We start from the raw sequence: 22,800 nt of genomic DNA on the forward strand, positions 1-22,800 counted from the left end.
GCCTTGTCCACTGAACATAACTCAACTTCTCTCTCTTTTTTCTTAATTGCAAATAATTTGTAATAGTGACAGAACAGTAACAATTTACCTATCAACATTTCCTTCGTTATTTCAAAGGCTCACTAAAAAACGGTAATACCAGACATGAGCTTCTGAACAAAGATGAGCTGTTACGCATATTCCACAAGGGCCTGTCTCTACATGTAAAACCAGATATGACAGCCACAGAAGAACAATGGTTCCAAAGGTAAGGAAGAAAGAAATATTCCACTTCCCTTAAAATACAGAAAGTTAAAAAAAAGACAAAAAATGGGTTTAAGTGAGGCGAAAATAGATTAGTCAAATTATGTTCACCAATTTCTATTCTGTTAAATGAATCTTCAGTTTGTTTTTTCAGTTTCTTCATTTCTTTGTAAATACCCACATATCAGTTCAATTCACTTTTATTGTTTTTAACCATTGGCCATAACAATATACAATACAGCACAAAGTGTTGACCACACACAAGCCAATAACTTATTTAAAATCAGAAAATGTTAAATCTCTATAGTCCAGTTTATAACATGATGGTGAACAAATGTAGCATGAGATTTTGCTAAAGCTAAACTTTACAAGTTTACTACAATGTTATTCTCAGCGTTATCTTTTCTTTTTTTTAATGTTTGCAGTTCTTCAATATAACTGGGGGATATTTTTCACAATCCCCCCTGTGGCAGTGAGCAGCTAAACAAAAATAAGGAAGATCCTCAACTTGATTATTATCTGAGTTAACAGAAGTAAGATTTATACCAGATTTTATAAAATCTCCCCTCTGCTAACAACGATAGCATTAGCTAGAACTCATCCAGTGCAAATTCTGTTGTTAAGGATGAGCTGTCTAACTTAGGGCACAATCCTATGCGGATAGGCGGCCACCTCTGAACTCGGAGGCAACCACCTATCCAACACAGGGCAGGAGCAGCACGGAGGGGATCATTCCCTCCGTGCTTCTCCTGCCCTGCATTTGCAGCTAGACAGCTGATTTTGGCTGTCTAGCCACAGGAAGGCGGAGCGGAGGAGGAGGCTGCTGGATGACACATAGGATATGTCGTACCAGCATTTCTGCGTTCCGCGCCCTGGAATGCCCTCCAGAACGCCCTGTTTTGGCTGCTCCGCGCCCCGCTTTGGAGCACGGAGCATGGCGCTGTTCTGCGCTGCCTGTGAGGCGGTGCAGAAGGGGGGGGAAGGTTGATTCCCAGAAAACCAGATATCCTATGGCTGTCTAGCTGCTGACTAGCAGCCATAGGATTGCTCCCTTAAGTAGATATTTTTCTGACTTACATATGTACCCGTTATATCAGAAAAAGTGTTTATTCATCTAACATTACAAGATTAGCTTTAGACCTCAAACATGGAAAACAAACTTATCTCTTGTTAATACCATCAACGAGAGCAGGGTATGGTATATAGTTTCTGATTGTTTTAGGCTACAATCCTTTACTTACTTACTTACTTACTTATTTAAAACATTTCTATCCCGCCCTATATCATTAAGATCTCAGGGTGGCATACAGATAAAATCAATGTAAACAGTATAAAACAATAAATAATTTAAACACCTAAAAACATATTAAACTATTAAACAAGCTAAGACCAGTTAAAATCTAAAATGATAAAACAGTTAAAACAATGTGCTAGGGAATGCATTTTGCCCTCAAAGGCTTTGGTAAAAAGCGACGTTTTTACTTGGCGCAGAAACAAGACCAATGTCTGTGCCAATCGGGCCTCCAAGGGGAGGGCATTCCACAACCAAGAGGCTCTCTCCCACGTCCCACCATAGTGTATGTCTCGTACTGGTGGGGCGCAGAGGAGGGCCCCCGGTGGGACGCAGAGGAGGGCCCCTCCAACAGATCTCAGTGCTCGGGCAGGCATATATAGGGAGAGGCACTCCCTCAAATATCGAGGTTCCAAGCTGCTTAGGGCTTTAAATGTCATCACCAAAACCTTGAATTCTGACTGGAAGCATATTGGCAGCCAGTGCAATTCCCTTAAAACCGGTGCTATATGGTTTTTATGAGGTGTTCCAGTCAGCAGTCTAGCTGCTACATTTTGCACTAGCTGCAACTTCTGAGTCATCCTCAAGGGCAGCCCCATGTAAAGTGCATTGCAGTAGTCTAATCAGGAAGTTACCAGCGCATGTACTACTGTGGCTAGGTTATCCCTAAGCAGGAAAGGCCATAGCTGGCGGATCTATACCACTTACCTAGAAGTTCCACTGAACTCAATAGGTGTTACTTCTGAGTAGACATGCATAGGATTATTAATTAAATTTGTTGTTGTTCAGTCGTGTCCAACTCTTCGTGACCCCATGGACCATAGCACGCCAGGCCTGCCTGTCCTGCGCTCTCTCCCAGAGTGTGCTCAAGTTCATATTCATTATTAATTAAATAATTACTAGTATTTTCTTAGAATGTTCACATTATTGAAATAAATTGATTATTTGCATTGTTGTGTTACATGCAGAGATGAATTGGTACTAGATTGTTGATTGTAATTATGTATTGATATATGTTCTTGTGTTGTGAACCACTTTGGGCACATTTATGTGGAAAAACGGTATACGAATGAAAGTGGTGGTGGTGGAGATGAGTTGAACTGTTACTGAATTTTATCTTATGAGCTTTGATTTTGACTTTTTATTGAAAAAGCAGGGTATGTTTTGAACAAACAAAAAACAACTAGTAAAAATAGAAAATAATTAGTTTTCAAACAAATACTCAAGAAGATATTAACCTGGATCCCAACATCCCACATTGAAGCAATACTCACAGCATCCCCATGCTGCAGTGGGCAGTATGGAGATCAAGGTTCTTGAATATTTATATGAAAATTAATTATTTTTCATCTTTCCTGTTTATTTATTTATACATGTATCATTTTTATCGAAACAAGATACAAGAAATTCAGTGAGTTGGATCCAAATTTAGACGCATACAACTGGACTGCTGGAAGGGGATTTCCCTGCCTGCCCCTTCCCATGCCCCAACCCACTGAAAGTGCTCCACAGAGGGTCGGGGGACCCTGCTGAATGGGGTGAGCTGTGGTGCAGGGTGAGATGGTATTCCCACAAATCAGGCGGACACACTTTTCCAGAGTGGAGCCCTTCCATCAACGGAAGGCAGATCCTGGATCCAGTTCATAGAACTGTGGTTCCTCATCTACTAGTGATGACAATATGACACAAACCATCAAGGTTTCTGCACATGGAACTCCCTCATTGCATGTGCAAAAGGTTGCTGTGGATATGGGAGGAATACCACATATGCAGTTATCCCAGTTGCATTTGTAGTGGGAGTTCTAATCCACAGACATCTGAGTGCAACAGCAGGCTGCTGGTTCCTACCCACACCCTCCCCTGCTGTTATGGGTGATGGACTACAGTCACCTTCTTCCAATCATCTATTTGGTAAGGGGAAGAGGTGAGGACTGTGAATATTGCTGCAATATCAAAGTTAATAACTTCTTGAATATTTAGTTGAAAGATTATTATTAATGCTTGTTATTAATTTTGCACAGTGGTTACAGTGCAAAAGTCAAACCATTTATTCACTGGCCCACTAGGTCAAATGATTAAGCCTAAAGTTAAAGTATATCAAATGGAATAAAATAAATAAAAATAAGATACTGTCCACTCAACTGGTCAATAAATCTTTAATATAATATTCTCTCTCTCTCTCTCTCTCTCTCTCTCTCGGTAAGACTTAGGCTTTATTGGTGTCAAGGGCTCCTTGGAGGCCTCTCTCAGTCTAATCCAGTAGCCAAGTCCAGACACAGACAAAGGGATTCTTTTCAAAGCTTTATTCCTCTTTTACAACTTAACAACTCTATTGTTAGCAACTAGATATGAGCAGCAGAGTACCTATGCCCTAAGTTGGAACAGTTGGTCCCCATTTGAAGGAGAATCACTGGCAGACCCTGAACTTATGGACTAGGGAGAGTCCCTCCCCTTTTCCCTTGGATCCTCTGGGCGCAACCGGTTTGCGCACCAACCGGGCACTACGCCTCCTTTCCGCGCCCTCCATTTGGCGCTGCTCCCTGCGTCGGCGTCGCGCGTCCAGCAAGTCTGCTTCCCGTGCTCTCTCACTCCCGGGACTGCTACCTATGCTAGGAATGCCGGTGAGAGGAATCTCTGTCAGCTGTTGGCCCTGGGAAGGATGAGCATGCTCCTCTCCCAGAAACGGCTGCTCTTCCTCAGAATCAGAACTACTCTGGGATTCTATGGGCTCAGTGTCCACCCTGACAATTGGGTCCAAAGGGAACAGTAAACCTTAAATAAAGAGTTCCTCAGTTTTTTAAAAAAACCCACTACAAATATCACCTTCTTCATTCCAGATATAAAAATGTGACCATATCTGGCAAAATGTGCTAATGAGCACATGAACACTTTCTCTCCTTGCACTACTCCATCTTAAACATAGCTGGTTCCTGATCACATAGGAAGTATTAATTTGATCTCAAGATCAAGGCAACCTTAAAGCCAGTGGCAGATGGAGCTCCCAGCACCAAGTAATGGCCAAAGCTCCACTCCCCATGTCCCTCCCACCTGCTATCCCCACATTCCCTCCACCACTCTCTTTTTTAATTAGTATACAATAACGTGTCCTAACAGCACTCTTCAGCAAAAATGTTCAAACTGTTGCCAAAACAAAGATAAAAAGCATAGCTATTTAGACTTGAATGAATCTGCAGAGAGGAGTCATCATGCCACCCCCACCCCCCGACTGTTTGCAAAACTATGAGAAGTAGCAATAGGAACTGGAAAGTAGGAACCAGCTTCAGCCTCATTGCAAAGGTTCAGTTGCAGGCAAGGCATGGGGAGAAGGGTAGACTTACTTCTAGTCACATTGTACACTTCTGAAAACAGTGAAGCAATTTCAGGCAACTTCTGCATAGGTGCACGCTTCATGATTTTCAGAAGGGTACACCATCAGTTTGGCTGACTGATCTGAATCCTGCTCACAGTCAGGGCTAGTCATGCAGCAGGTGAAGCTACCTGCTTCAGGTGGCTCCATCCAAGGAGGATAGATGATGGCAGGAACTGGTGTATGAATGGTGCAGCAACACTTTTAGAAGTGTTGTGCAGAGTGGCCCTTCCATGAGCAAAAGTGAGTCTCCTGGCTCAGGCAGCGGATGAGGAATCACGACAGATTGTTGCCCCACCCTTCTGCTACTACTGTCGGCCATCTGCAGGCTGTCCGCTGCCACAGGTCTGACACCCACTCCTGCCACATGCTGGTCTGTCTGCCCTGCCTGGCCCCTGTCCAAGAGAAAAAGGCGTGGCCTGGGAATGCCTGCTGGCTGTGGAGCAGCTGCCAATGGGCACTGCCTAGGAGAACCACCTGTACAGCAAAAACTGTTTAAAGTTTAACAGTATTTGCTGCAGCAGTAAAGTGGCCAGCAGTGCTCCTGTGGGGTTCCCTGAAGCCATCCCACCCAGTCACCCTAAAGCCTCAGTCCAAGGAAGGCAATAACATAGCACCCTTCCTCAGAGTGAAGCATTGTGGGGCGAGATTGCCTCAGAGAATCTGTGGGAGTGCCTGTGTTGCTGCTATTTCGCAGTGGCAGCAAAAACGATTTAGAGGAGGAGCAGCAGCAGCGTGCAGTGACTGGCAGTCCCTGTGACCACAGCTCAGTACACCAAATGGCAGGGGGTGGGGGAGGAGACAGAGCAGGAAATGGAGTGAGAGCTGGGCAACATTTTCTGGTCTCCCTCTGGTGGCAAAATGTCTTCAGCCAGGCCTTAGTGGAGGTGGGGAGTCGCTATCTGGGCTAAAATTTCTTGGGCCAGCACTGCTCATTAAAGGTTCACCAGAGCATGTTTTAAAAGGTGGAGCACAGATTTCAATCCAATTAATGTTTGTGAGTACAGAAGCAGTAGGATGGTAGTTATTCTGGGTTAACAATCCTTATGAACAAGGCCTATAACTTTTTCAGCTCATCAAGGGATTCCCTTCCCTTAAAATCTTTCATTCGTGATCCAGTGTGTAGTTAGAGGGATAAACAGTTCAAAGTTCATACATGCTTGGCAGGTTCTGAGAACTGCAACTGCACATTACATTTGCTGCTAATCCAGCCCTGTTCCTTGCTCTCCCCTGATTTGAATCAAAGAGAAAAAGTGCCTTCACAAAAAAGCTGTTTTATTTTTATTTTACTGAATTCCCCTACCCCCTCAAAGTATCATTCCCTCAGTTTCCAAAGTTCAAGGTTGAGTGTGGTTCTTTGAGCATCTCTACACCAGCCTAAAATCCTGCATTTAAAATGGGGCTTTCTGCTTCTGTTTTAAATGCCGGATCACAACGGACTCCCTTTACATGTGCTTCCTTTCCCCCTTCCTCTTTCCTCCACCTTCTCCCCCTTATCTGAGTCTTCCATATGTTTCATTGATCTCGCTCCTCTTCTTGCTGCTTTTTCTCTTTTCATGGAGGGAACTGAAGTGGAACACAACCAGGGTAATTTGATAGCTCATTATCTGCAATCTGTTTAAAAACGGAATACAGGTCATTTAGTACAGGAGATGCCCTGGAGGTTCATGACGTCATTTAAAGGGCCCACAAACTTCCGTGAGTGAGCAATCTCAATAGCAGGATAAAAGCTCCATGCGAAGGAGTCCTTTATGTAGCCAATATGGCATCATCCAAGCATAAGAGAGAGGCTTGAGAAAATCCCAAAGTTCGCAGAAGTACAAAAAAAAAACTTCAGAAAATAAAAACGCCGAGGGGGGGGGGGGACAAAAACAGCCCACTGAGGACTGAGCATGCTCAGTGGCCATGGACTGAATGTTGGAGGGGTGAGCGGGAAAGGAAAAATAGGGGGAGAGGGAATGGTATATCCTGGAAGAGAACATGACTGTCTGTGTGGAACACTCCATTCTACAACATTTTGTTGCAGGTCCCACTTGTTTCATTAATTATGAATTAATATAGTAGTATTTCAGGCATTTGTAAGCCACAATCTCTGCCAAATGTTACGTGAAGTGGTATAAAATAAACAATCATAAAAAACCATATAAACAGCAATGCAAAATTTCATAATACATTAAAACATAAAAGCAATCCCCAAAACTAAAAAGCCAGCTAGAGTAAAACAGCAGCAGGCTAAAAACATGCAGCGCACCCACCAGCCAGAAGAAAATGCCCTTTAAAGCAATCAAAAAATGTAAGTCCCCCCACTCCATTTACACATGGAAACTGAGAGTAACTTGCCGAAGGCCACACAATGAATCTATGGCAGTGTTTGAAGTAGTAGGACACAAGCCCCCACAAAACAATTTGATATCACACATCACATTCCCTGCTAATCCTACTCTTCCTCAACCACCCATATTTTGCTTTCAAGTTAAGAGAAAAATGAAACAGCCACACTTTTGTAAGCAAATGCTGCTCTCACTAGTCTTTGTCATGTTTGACCTCAAAATACACCTGAAAATATGTCACTATGTTATTCCCTTAATACAGATGGGGAACTTGGGTTCAGAGAAAATGATCTGCTGAAGGCCAGTCAGTGAATCCATGAGGAAGTTGGGAGCTTAGGTCTCTCAAAGCAAGTATAACTGCACTAGTCTGGACCTTATCATTTTCCCTACACTTCCAGCAGTTCTCCTAGCACCCCCTTCCTAGCTCCCGCTTCCTGCAGAACTACAGAGATGTAGGAAACGCTGTGCTGCTGTTTCCAGGTTTTATCAGTATATGCCCACATATACTGATGTGAAGTTGAAAATAACACCCAAGACCAAACTGTAGCAGAAAAAGCTTAACTATACACAGTGCATATACCTGTGGCTCATTGTTCATTCCTTTTTACAGACTAGGAACTGAGAATGAAGGGGAAGGAACATAAATTCAGCAAACAGTTTGCCATGCAATTTTTAAAGAAATATAAGAAAAATGTTACTAGCTGTATAAAATTCCTGTGTGATAGCTAGAGAAGTGCTAAATTAAAAATGTGTGGAATCCCCCAAGAACCTTTTACTAAATATCACTAGCTAAGTGTTGCTTTCTCCAGAATTGGCAAGATAACATTAATACACTGAGGATGGGGGAGAGGTGTAGGGAAGAATTGGTGGCTGGAAGGGAAATGTCCATCTCCTTCCATGTCTATTGAATCTCCCCTGCAAATGCTCCCCTCAAGGATGCTTTTACACCAGCAAGGTTTACTTCTAGGCTGGGGGGAATTATTAAAATGGCCTAGGGGGCATGTGCAAGGGAGAAATGGCAAGCAAGGGTTTTCCTCTCACCTGCTGTTTCTCCCCTGCAAGTTCCCCCATTCAGCCCCTGTTATTAGTATTATGAATGAAACATGGGATTGGGAACATGCAGTTTTATCCACACTGAAATACCTTTGGCTTCCTTCAAAATCCCTTAGATTTTCACTTGCTTAGGAGCCTCCAAATTGCATTTTAGGCTAACTCCAGTTATATGATGAAGATGGGAATGTTCCAATTTTTTTTAATCCACCACAAATATTTTAGCATTATCTGAGGTTTATATTTCATATTGATCAGAATTAGATTTTGTTAGGGAAAAGTGAGGGTCTCCCTTGTAGGGTAGCTGTCTTTTGCCTTTTTTCTATTATATGAGCAATAAATGGCTACAGCAAATTACATTTAGTAAATGTAAATAGGATTTTAAAATGTAAATAGGCTGTCAGTTTCACTTCTGTGTTAGAAAGAAAATTGCCACATACCTCAAATTCATAGAGTTCTAGAGAGGCAGAGAAAAAGATCCCCTTGCTGGGATGAAAGCATCTCACAGAGAGGAAAGTCCACTGTGGAGGTCTCTCCTAGACTGGTGACAGTGCTCTGTAAACAGTAAGAGCCAAAGAAGATCATGTCAGGGCATGTTAGGCATAATGGGAGAGGCTTTGAATCTACCCAATCCAAAGCCAACTCACTCCTCAGATATGCCCCTAGAACAGGGGAATAACTATGCCAACCCTGGAGCTAGTGTAGTTATTTTCCCTTCCATTAGAACCAGTGGCACAATGGGGGCAGAAAAACTGGTGAGAAAAGATGGGGAAAAAGTAAAGAGCCAGCTCACCTTCCATTCTGGCTAGCATGAGCCCAGCAGCAATTAGGAAGTGGTGTTTCCTCCAGCATGGACACCTCCCCCCACCCCCCGGACACCCATAGGATTACTCTGTTAGAAGAATTTGAGCTTATCTGTTCTTGTGACTTGCATAAGAGCAGCATGGCCATCCTAGCTGTCCCAAACCCCTCAGACAGTTATCTCCCCCCACCCCGCCACCCATATCATTACAGGTGGATGGAATATCCCATTATTGTCACTGAAAAGTTGTTTGAAATGTCATATAATGGTTACAATGTATTTTAGTTGCATATTTTCATTGATCATGAAGAAAGAAGATAGCTTGGGCTTAAAGAGAGGGTGCTTGCAGACAGAGGGCTCCTAGAGCTATCATTCAAAAGGCATTGTGTGGCTATTCTGTCTTTTCCTCCTTATCAACTTTTTTCTGGTAAGACAAAAGATGGAAGAAGCAGTGGGAAAACACAGGAGAATTACAAATTGAAGACAACATCATCTGACCCCCCAATAAAATTCTGCGAATGGGGAAGGACAAGGCACAATAAAAGCCTTGTCTGGAAGCATCCTAAAAGTCTAGACTTAGGGACACAGAAAATCATTCTTCTACAAGCCCTATTTATTCCAAATTAATTACTTTTTTGAGGTGACGGCTATCTTACATTCAATATTTAGATATAATAGAATTTAGTAGAAACATAGCTTGCAGATCTGTGAAGAAAGTAAACCAATTTCATAGTACACAAACTAAATTAACAGCACATTGTTATGAAATGACCAAATGTACTGAAATGTTATAAATATAAAAACTAAATATCAGTTTGCCAGTGAATTGAATTTTCCATTGAAATGTACTCAGTGTAGTGATTAAAGATAACATATCACTTTGCTTTCAAAATTAGTCATTGGATGATAATACTGGAAGAAAGCATTTAAGAATTCATTATTTTCCAGCTGTGATACAAGGGAGTACTAAGTTGCTTAAGAATTTATTCAGGCAATGATTGGTAGAATCTTCAAAGATTCTTGAGACTTATAACCAGTATCCAAGCTTCAATAATTTAAAACTAGATATTGGAATTTATCCACACACTGCTGTATTTTGCTGTATTATTTTTCAACAGATACCTAAGTAGTTTAAATCTTCTGTTATTACTACCTGCATTTGTATTATCTTGCTCATTAATGTTAATTTATTCTTAGCTGACAGTCCAGAGTGAGCTACTTCTATCACTACTCCTGCTTATTCAAAGACTTCCAATAGAATCTGCCTCTGCTATACTCTTTTACCTCAGAAAGGAAGTATTACACATATACCCTTGTTCTCCCTTTACCCATCACTTAGCCTTCCTGACCATGCAATACTCCTGAAAACCTGAATTCAGATAATGAGAGTAAATCTAGTCTCTGCATTGCCTGTCATATGACTTTTTGCAGAATGATTCCTAGTTAGGGATGTACAAGAATTTCATCACTGCTAGAAAAACAGGTGAAAATGCCTTGCTCACAGCCCCGAACATGATCGCATTTTTCAAGAAAAGTTCACACTTTCTTGAGCTTCTGATCACATTTGCAAATTGTATCCTTTTTGGAAAATGCACTCTTTAAAATACACATTTTCCAAAAAGTACACATTTTCAAGCTTTAATTGGAGATGGGGGAGTGCACATTTGAGTGCATGCTTGGAAAAAGGCACATTCTTCCTGTTCGAAAATGTGCATTTTCTATTTGAGTGAGAACGAGCCAAAATGAACATCAAGGTGAAAAACGTAAAACCTTGATGAGCTAGAACATCACTCATTTGCCCATCCCTAGCTCATCCCATCTACTCTCCAGTTTATTAGTTTATTTGGCAGATGATCCTTTTCCGCTTAGGTTCTACTCAACGTTTTGCAAAGCAGCTCCCACACCCTCTTTTCCACACATCACTTGGCTTCTCTCTGCAGAAATACTGCATTCTAATATAAGGAAGACTTTCACATCTTGGGTTTAGATCATTAGACTAAAAATGTCATGTTTTTCTAGTAATCAGGGTGGCTTCAGTTGTATACCAAGTTTAAGGTTTCTATATTTTGTGGAAACACATAAAACAAAGCAAGTCATGCTGGACTGTTGGAAAAAATTCCGAATTCAGTCAGGCAATACCTTTATAAGGACCAACTGAATATGTTCATCAGTGTCATTGAAGCCCAAGCATCAATACAGAGCAGGGGTGCACAACCTTTTTGGCCCCAAGGGCCACATCCAATGTTGCTGTGGGGCTGTGGGCCACACCTGCACGCGCGCACTGCACACAAACAAACACACACACCTCCCTTCCCTGCCTGCTGTAATCTAGGGATTGCTCTGTGTGGGTGGGTAAAAGCCTCTCCTATCCCTCAGCAATGTCCACCAAGATGATGGTTGTTTCTCTACCGCTACAAGCATTGAGAAAACAGTGATCTCAGAAGCCAGGAGCAGCGTTTTCCCCTGCTGATCAGCTGGTCAATGGGGAAATGTAGCTGGGGTCCTGCCAGTTTTAGAAACCACACAGGTTGTGCACCCCTGATATAGAAAGCTAGTTTTAATTAATATACAATTCAAGATGTGCTGTAGCCAAAATAAGTGAAGCTGTTGAATCTCAATCCCAATTATGAAACTTTCAATTACGAATGCAGGGCTCATAAAACATTTCCCCTACAAGCCGCTTTTTTCAAATATTAAAACTGATGCAAATCTGTTCTCTTAGTAAAAGACTGAGGTTTACCACCACAACCTCCCTCATATTCTACCTGTCCAGAATCTACTCAGAACCCTTGAACCTCTTCATACCCTGTTCTTCTGTACTAGACTATAGTCACCCACAAATTTGAACATGCACAAATCCTCCTCACCACAATACTTCATCAAGTGCAAATGTACATCTGACCCACATATTCATGTACCTCACCCTTTCCCAAACACACATCCTGTCTTATCATGTGCTGGGATGAGAAAAGTCAAGCTTCCCATTGGAAAGGCTCCTTCTAGGGATGTCTTCCAACAATTATAAGTGGACATGCTTTGAAAGAGCTGTCCATAGATAAAGTGATTTTATCCCCACTGCCCCACAAATTACTTCTAAAATGAAACAATCAAAATGTATTTGGCTCCCTTAATAAGTTACAGAGCTTACAGCCAGCATGAAACAAACCTGTATGCTGCAACTTTGTTGACATTGCCACAGCCTAACTATGCATTTTTTTATTTCCAGTCACATGAAGTAACTGACTGGCACATTATCTGAACCAAATGCCGAACCCAGTGTTGACACTCTGCCCTGCCCCCTCAAATCCTCTTATGAGCTGTGAATTCTGGTAGCAAAATTGTCTTCTCACAGCACACACCCTATCTCTTAAATGCACATAAAGCATAGGACAAATTCTTTTCTCAGCCATGCCAGCATAAAGCTAGGTCTTGTTCATGCAACCTGACCTATATTTATACCACACAAATTGATAGATTTTATGCACAATGTTCTAAGACAGCACATATTCTGCAAATATTAAAGTAGAATGAGAAAAAATAATAATCGAGTCTTCTCTAAACTCAGGGATAAGCTGAGATATGTATTATGTAATAATACTTTGTACATTTCATAAGTCACTATATTTATTTCCACAGGTACAGAGCAGAACTAAAGTCTATATGCAAAATGTGCCTGTTTGAGTTTTTATTGAAATCCTGGAACTTAGCATAAATAGTTATGGAGGAAGCTGTATTTGCACCAGTTTGGTACATTAAATTGAATCTCAAACTATTGGCTGATGTATTACAATATTCCTGAATCAAAAGAGGTACTAGGGACATTCACACAACCCCTGCATTGAAAAAATGCAAGAGGGGAACTGTGGGGCCATATGGGCTAGCCACACCCCGTGCTGCTGGTGTGCACCATAGCCACACACTCTGTCACCTGTGACAAAAACTGTTCCCCCACTGTCCATATGTTTGGATGGCGTGAAGAAAGACTGCATGCATACTGATGGGAGTAGAATTCCACATGAAGGGAGACCCGGCCCCCTTCATGTGGAACTCTACACACATATGAGTATGCATGGAGAATCTTTTCCTATGCCACCTGAATGATTGTGTGGACAGCAAGGAAACATTTCCACCATGGGCAGTGGGGGCAGGCCCATGGCATGCATCAGCAGCAGAGGTGGGGCTAGTGCATATGGTCCTGCAAACTCACTCCCACTTTCTTTGAATGTGTGTCAGGGGGTCATTTGAACTTTCCTTTCATTTAAATCAGGAGTGGGAAGCTTAGCTTTCTCCAGATGTTTTTGTCAGGGTTGGATCAGAGCCCATAGAGCCCCAAAGCAGTTCTGATTGTGAGGAAGAGATAGAACCCGTGGGAGAGGAACCCGTGCGCTGTTCAGAGGCGCCGCTGGAGGGAGAGTCACATTCCTGCTCACATTCTTAGCTTAGCTTTCTCCAGATGTTTTTGTCAGGGTTGGATCAGAGCCCATAGAGCCCCAAAGCAGTTCTGATTGTGAGGAAGAGATAGAACCCGTGGGAGAGGAACCTGCGCGCTGTTCAGAGGCGCCGCTGGAGGGAGAGTAAAATCCCTGCTCACATTCCTGAGAGTGGTAGCGACCCTGGCAGGCAGGGGGAGGGACAACTGGAGTTTCGGGATGCTAGGCGCCGGCACAGAGACAAGTGGGAGATGGAGGGCACCGAGAGGAGGCACTCAGCCCACTTGGTGCAACATCAACAGCTGCACCCCGATGCCCCACGGGAAAGGGGTGGACTTTCGCCTCCTAGCCCTTAAGTTCAGAGGTTTCCCGCCTTTACCCTCCAAACGGAGATCAACTGATTCACTAAGGCTAGAAACCCCTAGTAGGCAGCTCTCTTAAGTTTCCCTCATTAAGCTCATGCAGTTAGCATCTGTAAGCATCATTAGGTTGAATGGAAATAAAGCCTTGGAAAAGAGCCCTATTGTCTGCGTGTTGATTCTGGCTACCTGAGGATTTCAGAAGGCAGCAAGGGCGCTCCTGACAGTTTTGGCCTACAACTATCATCCCTCACCACTGGCTATGCTAGCTAGAGCTGAGGGGAGCTGTAGGCCAAAATATTTGGAGGGCCACACATTGCCCACCCCTGATATAAATCTGATTCAAGAAGGATTTGAGAGGCTTATTTTCCAGCATCTATTATTTTCCTTTGTCTGTGTTTGTGGTGGGAATCTCTGCAAAGCTAGTAACTCTAGAGGCGGGGATTGTATCAAAAAGATGAAGGAAAAGATTGCTGAGAGGCTCTGAAATTCCCAGAACTAACCTGCCTTTCTCTAGTTTAGATTGGGATGTTCCTATATTGGTGAAAGACAGTGAACTCATTTATTATTTTATTTATGTATTACATTTCTATACCACCCAATAGCTGAAGCTCTGAAGATTCATTCTTTAAAAAGAAAAGCATATAATGCACTAAAATAGAAAGAAATTGAAGAAAATAACTCTCCTCCTACACTCCAGCTTGCAAGGGAATGTAAGTTGGACATCAGATGAACATCTTTCTGGATCAGACCTAACATCTATATAGTCCAGCACTGTGTGTTCAAGTGCAATCAGCCAATTGCCCCAGAGAACGAGGATATGATAGTATACTGCAATTACCATTACCACCTGATTTCACACTTAGAACCACAAAGGATTACTAGAAAATCAGACATATGCATGCACTGAAAGGCTCCCACCCTTTCCCACTTTACCCATCCTGATTGTGACTGATAAGATCATTAACATGTTTAAAGGGGTAAGTAGACCAGCTCAAGTGGTCTGGAATCTACAACTTTATACAAGTCGGCTCCACCCTTGGAAGGTCTCAGGTAAGACCTCGGAGAGTCTCTGCCAGTCAGGGTGGACGATATGGAACTAAATGGGCCAATACAATGGCCTGAGCGCCTGACACATTTTCATAGGAAAATCTCAGCATTCATTTCACATTAGATATAAACCCCGCCAGGTGTTTCGGCGGATGCCTTGCCGCCTCCCTCTGTGGAGATGGCTTGTTTTGAAGGGGTGCCTGTGGCTCTCCCGTAGTGCGCGATGGGGGTGCGTCTGGGGCTGTTCTCCGCGGATTTGGGATAGTTGTGAGGGACGCCCCTGTGGGGTCCCCAGTGGGCGTCCGAGGAGTCTGTGGGAACAGGACGCCCCTGCGGGGACCTTTTGGGGTTGGTTACTCCTCAAGACGTTGCCCCTCCTCCAGGAAGGTGGCCGCTAAGGGAATGTTTCTAAAAATCAGCGGAAGAAGCGGGGGGTGCCTGGGCGGGAGCTGTAGAAGTAATAAGGACAAGCGCTGAGGAGGGGGGCGGCGGCGGCCTCCCTCACACGCCACCGAACTCGCTCTCTTTTTCCTCCCCCCCCCTTGTTCTTCTCCTCCCCACTTCCTTTTTTCCCCTCCCGCGCAGGCTGCGCCCTTCCTACCCCGGTTACCGTGGCAACCGCCCGGACTCCCCCAGCCCCGCGCCTGCTGCGGAATCGCTCCGTAGCAGCAGTAGCAGCAGCCGCCGCTCGCTGCCGGAGTCGTTGCTGCTGTCGCTGCCGGAGTCGCCGCCGCCTCGTATGGAGCTCCTGGCTGCCGCGCTGAGCGCCGCCTGCGCCCTGGACCATGAAGGCTCGGCGGAGAGCGTGGCCGCCGGAGCCAGCCCGCCCGGCAGGTGAGAAGGAGGAGGAAGGGGAAGGCTGCTGCTGCGCACGGCGGGACCCGCCGCCTGCTCGTGGCGCCGGAGTGTGTGTAGGGGGCGCCCCGCTCCGCTCCGCCCGGGCTTCGACGCGCACCTCCGCTTGTCCGGCGACTGAACTCGGGCCGCGGCTGCTGCTGCAGCGCGTCTGGCAAGCCCCGAGCGCGGGAACTTCGGCTTGTCTTCGGGCCAAGGGCCGCCAGCCCGGAATAGCTGCCCCCTGTAGGGAGTGTGGGGCAGAGCTCCCCCATCCACTGCCTTACTTGACAGGGCTCCTCGGGGCTTGCCCTCTCGGCCTCCTTTTCTCCTCCCAGGCCGACCCACCCCAACGGTCCGGACCGGCTTGCAAGGGTTAGTCAGTCGCTGGCCACTCGGGCACTCACCCTGGTTTTCTCCGTGCTTCGGAGTGGTCTCTTTCCTCACCCACCCCTCGATACTGTGAGGGATCACAGCTAGCCCGCATTCCGCCCTGGGGATCAGAGAGAAGGACTTTGAGACTCGAGGGTGTGGCTCCATGGAGTGCCCGAGTCTCTACAGCTCTCCTTCAAAAAACAAAAATCTGGCCATGGGATTATAACTCCCCAAGGAAAGCCTGATTCTCCCTATCCCCGAGGAGTGATGCTGAACTCCATCACGGTTCTCCTGCCCTTCCCAGACTGCTTCCCTTCAGGAGGGACTCTTAACAGGTAGCACAGGTCTGTTAGCTGCTCAGCCTCCACAGACTCGTAGATGGGCAGTGAGGAGTGATGGAGCCTAAACAGATTCAGTTTGGTTTACCTTCATCCCTTAAGCATTTGCAGCCCATGTAGCTGCTGTTGCTGGGTAGCAGTGATCCTGTCTAGAGGGGTGTGAGTGATGCAGAATAGGCACCCACACTCCTGTTTCTCTCTCTCTCTGAAAGTGAATCCCCTTCCATGGCTGGACCAGTTTCTATTCCAGAAGAGAGCCCTGTGAATCCAGACTGCCCTGCTGCTTTCCCTGAGGCCCTGCAAATGATTCACCCCATGACAGCTGACTCATGGAAAAACTTCATTGAACAAATAGGTAAGGGGAACATTTAGGCGGCAATCCTGTGGATTACAAGTTACATTCAAGTGTACATATTAGAGGCCTGAGGCCATGTTTTCTCTGAGAAAAGCAGCTGGAGGAGAAGAATATTGAGAGTGGAGAGTTATCCCTTCCTCAGCCTGATTTTGCCCTTCCAAACATACATTTGAAGCCCTATGGGCTGCGGGGTGAGGAGGAAGTAGTTTTGGGATGACTGATTTGGATCAGGGAAACAACAGCCAGTGAAAGGATTGAGTACCCCACCCCCGCAGCTGCCACATCTGTTTCCCCTTGCCAAAATGGCTTTGCTTAAACAAAAAAAGGATACGGGAGATTCTGGTATGTATGTTTGCATGTGGCATGTAGTTAGAACCTCAGCTCAGTGGGATTTATTTCTGCATAAACATGCATAGGATTAGTCTGTTATTGTGCTATGGTAAACATATAGAACAAGAGAAGTTGGCTAAGGTCATGTCTACCACTTTCAATATAACTGGGTGATATATATGAAGATGAAAAATATCCATTTTTCTGTGGCTGAAGTTAACAAATATATGTTATTAGGAAAAATAACACACATCAGAAGGAAACCTGGACTGAAATTTGTTAAAACAAAACTTGAGGATTATGAGCAGAATTCTTGAGAAGAATATTTTCTCTTTTAAAAAAAAGGCAATTTAAGCAAGACCATGTTGAAGTGTTATTCCTTAATTATATACAGAACAAGAAGCCATAGATGCTGTCTTTACCACTCCTGTTTCATATCTCCAAGTAAAACTGCAGTCCTTTAAATATTTTTTGTCACTTTCAGGAGTCACACAATAAGTGAACTGTCCTCCTTCGCTAGCCTCTGGTCAGCTCTCGGTCCAGATCTCAAATCTCATCCTCATACCTGTTATTACCAGTTGCACTGCAGTAGTGTTCAGGCCCTCATTAGTCCAGAACCCTACTTGTTGGTATAAGTAGGGAGGCTCTCAAAATGGGATCAAAAACTTGCTGCTTTTCATAACAGCAGTGTAAAAATAAATGTTTTCTATTATATTCAAGATAACAATATCTGGATTATTTAAGCAAATTGTTGGCATCTGTAAGTAAGATCTTGCCTCTGGATGATCTTCAGGTTCCATTCCTCCCTATAGTCCTGTAATCCTTTGCTTTTTCAGTATTGTTATTTGTTTATTAGCTCTCTTGGACTTAATACTACCTGTATACCATGTCAGCAAATAATTTAGGTATATTCTTCACACAGAAAGCCTTATCATATTCAGTTGATATATATCTGGTTCCAACCACAACCATTAAAGAGTTGTTTTCCCCTTCCTTTTCCATATTCAGTGTCCTGTTTAATGCTAAGCATAACACAGCCCTGATTATTAAGAGAAATTTCAAACGTTACTGAAAATATGTAATGAAGCAGTTCAAGCGAAATTATGTAAGTATCATACCACTAGAACAGCACAAAACATTTAAGGGCAATCTCTCCTTTTCAGTTAAGTGTGGGAAGCTAACAGGAAAGTGCATGGTTTCCAAGGTACAGTTTCTCCTATTCTATTTTAATCCCATTTTAAATAGTGTTCCAGAAAGAAGTGATTACTGAATATACTCACAGTATGCAAAAAAAAAAAAAAAAAAACCACCCAAAAATATTCCTTATGGCCACTTTCCCATTCTAAGTAGTGTGTATCTAAGATGATAACCAGAAATATAGTTGCAGTTGTGTATAAAATGCTAAAGTGTTTGCCACAGAGGTATGTGTAAGCAGTTAATGAGTTACAATTTTGTTTATAACATCATATAAAATGTAAATTTTATTAAAATTAATATACTTTTGTGTCCAGCATTAGTACTGTGGTTACAAAAAGTGAAGAGGAAAATAATTTCAATTGCACTTAACTTTTATATGGAAGAAATAACTCACAAGAAACTAGTACAAACCTCTATGGTTTTAGAACTAGTGCTTCTAAAAACCTGTAACTGGTGTTTTGATTTGTCTGAAAAAGGATTTATAATACTAGCTTTATGGCTGGCACAGATCCTCACACTTTCAATGATTTCATTCTCTTTTTGTAGGGTGAATTTTGCCAAACTTTGTAGTATTCCCTTATATTCCTTCCATGAAGAAACAGTGTGATTTGGTTATTATTGTCTAGAGAATGATTGGGAAATTGTACACTATTGAATTGTATTAGATCTTTCAGTGGCCTTTGATGATATTAATCATAAGGTGTTCCTGTTATTTCTGCAGGGTCTGATAAGCATTTGTAAGATAGCACTTGCATTGTTATAGTTTTGAAGGTAATAAAATATCTTGTTGTGCATTGTGGGATCCTACAAGTTTTCATCATATATTCCTTCCTGGTCAACATGTTTGTGAAGCTGCTAGATCAGATCATGTGACAATTTGAAGTTTGGTACCACCAGTATGGTGATGACCCAATCAGGACCTATAATGAGGAACAGAATGTAGGTTATTGCTAACCAGGATTGCTCCCAAACCATGGTTTGCAAATTCATTTCAAACCATGGTTTTCAGTAATCGTTTTGGGGCTATTCCTGGTTAGTGCTAACCATAGTTTACTCAGTTCAGACATCACAGCACATTATTGTATTGGAAACCATGGGAGGAAGGGAGAATCTTCAAATTAAAGAAAGGAGGCAGAGAAGGTCTGTAGCATATCATATTCCCAATCTCTAAATCATAGTTTAGAGTTTGGACCAGCGTGACATCTGAACTAGGCCTACGTTGAGCTGTTCTTGGTGACCGGTGGTTTAAGTTGGTATAGGATATAATTATCTGTCTCCTAACATGAATATATTGATTTAGCACTTGGTGTAATGTTTTTGGAATACTGACTATAGGATAGCTGCAGGAAAAAGGAATGTCACTGTATTCAATACAGTTAGATATATTTATGAAGGATTTCTGATATTTTTATTTGGGTGTCCCAGAGGTGGCCCATTTGGATCAGAAATAGTTCCCAGCCACTTAACACGTGATATTGTCTGTTTTCTTTTTTTGCCTTCCTCTGGGCATCAAGAATGTATGTAACTAAAGAAAAGCAGTGGATGATTACAATTTTATGAAATAAAATTTCCCTTGGAAAGAAAAAGTGGAAAGTGTTTGCTGATGCTCAGAATCTGACTGATCATCCTATTTGGGACTAGGAAGGAATTTTCCCCCAGATCAAACAGGCTTGTAGCTCTGAGTTAGGATGGTCTGTTTTGTTTTTCCTGATATTATATACTTGGATCACTTGCTTGAGTCAACTAGAGCTATCTGTTCTGCAGTTGTCTTTCTGTGGCTTGGATGATACAGATCAAAATGCTGTTCTGGAGCCACTGCGAGTGTCTAGGAGTCACCACCCTAACATTGTCTCAGATTGCAGCTCTTTATTTTCCAAGCTGTTTTGGCTGAAGCCAGGATACACAATACCTACAATCTGTGCAATAGGAGTTACTATTCCCAGATCTGGATATGGCTTAGTAGTGGATAGTCTGAAACATACTTTTTGACATATAAAAATGTTTGTTCAGTAACGAACTGTATACTTCGGTACTTTCTAGGTCTTTTGTATCAAGAATATCGGGATAAATCCACACGTCAGGAGATTGAAACTAGGCGGCTGCAGGATTCACAGACAGATATTGAAGAGTGCTCAGCTACTGAAGAGACACCGTCAGAAACTGAACCTATAAACACCACAGAAAGCAGGGCCATTCCCCAGATTAGCTTGCTCAGGAATTCTACTTCCAGGTTTAATTTATGGCAAGATCTTCCAGAAGTCAGAAGCAGTGGGGTTCTGAATATTCTTCAGCCGGATGAGGTCAAACTTCAAGAGGTAATAGGAACTTCAGGGAAGGATGGAAAGGGGGGGAAGGGTATTGCACTGTTGGCGTTTGAATGAAAATCATTGTAGTTTGATTCATTTCATACAAAATGACATCATTTAAAATTAAGATCACTGGTATTAGTAAAGAGACTGTTTTATGCACTCTTGGATGAAGTTCCTTTCCTTGCTTTATAAAGTCAAGGGACATTCTATTCCTTCTCAATCCCACCTTCTAGCTTTCAGAACAGGATTGTGCTGCTAGTGAATTAGCAGCATCAGTGGAAGACAGAGCCAGGGCTAAAGTTGTTAGAGTTATAAAAACTAATAATAAAGGTTTACTCAGAAGCAGGAAAGCAGGCAAAGGAATGTAAAAAGGAGTACTGAAAAAGACAAAACTGCAGAGAAACTAATGAATCAGTTGCATCAGTCCTCAACGTGAAAGATGTTGAAGAAGCACCCACCCTTTGTTTTTAGGCAGTGCTCATGAAAAATTATATGCCAGCTTGAAACAACTAGTTTACATGAACTGAAAAACTAAACAGTAACAAGTCACTAGAAATGGATGGCATTCATCCAAGAGTCCCCCAAAACCACAAATGTTAATTGCTAATCTTTTAACTAAAATATGTAACTTATCACTAAAACCCTGCTTCATTCCTTAATGATTGGAAGGTAGACAACAATGTCACATCAATTTTACAAAAAGATCCCAGGGGATCCAGTAAATTACAGAAGAGTCAGAAATGTCCTGGGTAGATTGCTGGAAACCATGATCAAGGGCACATTCCTGTGTATGCATAGACAAAAAGTCCTACTACTCCCAACATTCCCCAGCCACATTGCTAGGTGGGGAACGCTGGGAATTCTAGGACTTTTTTTTCTGTCTAAACATGCATGGGATTGTGCCCTAATGCTTATTTATTTATTAATCCAAGAATTCCTACCCCACCCCACCTTTTGGTCCGCATGGCTTACAATGAAATTAAAAACAATAATATATAAAATACAAAGCATGCAACAACAAAAACAAGAACACAACAAATAAAGCAGAGACAACAAAGCAGAGAACTAAAAATAGACCCTGCCAAAAACACACACACACCACTCAGAGTAAAGGGGGGCAGGGTAGAGTTGTTAAGCATACAGAAGAAAAAGGCTTCCTGAGTGGGGGGGGGAATCAAGGAAAGGGAAGTCTTGCCACACCAACCTGTTAGAATATTTTTGAAAGAGTCCACAAGTTCATAGATAGGGATAATCCGGTAGGCACTTTTAGAATACTGTGTGTAGATTTGGGCACCCCATCTCTAAAAAAAGGATATTTAGGAGGTGGTTTTTAGATTTTAGAGGCTTTTGTTATGGTAGAGAGTATTGGGGTTTTGAACTAGATGGATCATTGTTTTGATCTAGCTTGGGATGTTTAGTGCTTTTGTGCAGAGTTATACAGAGCATAAGTGCAGAAAAATTATGGAATATGATTTTTGTGTTCAAAGTTCAGCATCACGAGACTCTCAGCATCCATGGTGATTGTTTTTAAAGCAAATTTCTAACCCTTATGGTTGTAAAAAAAAAAAAAAAGCTTGATGTTGGAGAATTCCATTTTTCTGAACATAGAATTTAGTTTATCTTGGTGGAACGTTTTGTTTATTTTATGATGGAGAGTGCACATAATGCAACTATAAGAACAAACCGTAGCCTCCCCCTGGGCTTGCATGCTCCCCATTTCCCCTCTCCTCTTCCAGTGTGGCCACAAGGAGGAGACTGGAAGTTTCCCTTACATGTAAATTGCAGTTTAGCATGTCATCTGAACACTAAAATGGAGTAAATTTTAACTGGTTACTGAAAACAAGCCAATTTCATAAACCATGGTTCATGAACTGGCTTGCTTTCACTAACCATAGTTAAGATTAACCACATTTTGTCCAGGTTGAAACAACACAGCAAGATGCAGTTCATTAAAAAAAAAAACGGAAGCAAAGCTTACAAACTCCTCGCAGAAGCAGCAGAGGAGAAGGTGTGAGCCATGTGGGAGGCTAGGGTCTTATGTCTGAATTATAGTCCCTGGATTCCTTGCATTCATTTAAAAAAGCAAGTTTCTAGCCCTTATAGAAAACAAAATACAAGGTAAAATGTGAAAGTACTATTC

The 22,800-nt window shown here is 42.7% G+C and overlaps 1 protein-coding gene and 1 long non-coding RNA gene across 2 annotated transcripts in view; one reads left to right on the forward strand and one right to left on the reverse strand.

The window, feature by feature from the left end:
- The window catches only part of NGEF (neuronal guanine nucleotide exchange factor), a 90,362-nt gene that overhangs the window by 30,399 nt on the left and 37,163 nt on the right, over nt 1-22,800 (forward strand). The window contains exons 3-6 of the mRNA XM_084846790.1: nt 118-247; nt 15,508-15,756; nt 16,682-16,824; nt 20,392-20,666. Coding sequence (XP_084702916.1) covers nt 118-247; nt 15,508-15,756; nt 16,682-16,824; nt 20,392-20,666 — 797 coding nt within the window. The remainder of the gene's footprint in view (nt 1-117; nt 248-15,507; nt 15,757-16,681; nt 16,825-20,391; nt 20,667-22,800) is intronic.
- On the reverse strand, nt 3,830-16,107 carry LOC146351195 (uncharacterized). The gene is made up of 3 exons (XR_014789549.1): nt 15,533-16,107; nt 8,722-8,836; nt 3,830-6,515 (listed from the first exon to the last, which is right to left on the reverse strand). It is a non-coding gene; the product is annotated as an uncharacterized LOC146351195 (long non-coding RNA).

Source organism: Heloderma suspectum, chromosome 3, assembly GCF_057233095.1.
Source record: "Heloderma suspectum isolate Gila_16-S chromosome 3, 16-S_ref, whole genome shotgun sequence".
Lineage (NCBI taxonomy): Eukaryota > Metazoa > Chordata > Lepidosauria > Squamata > Helodermatidae > Heloderma > Heloderma suspectum.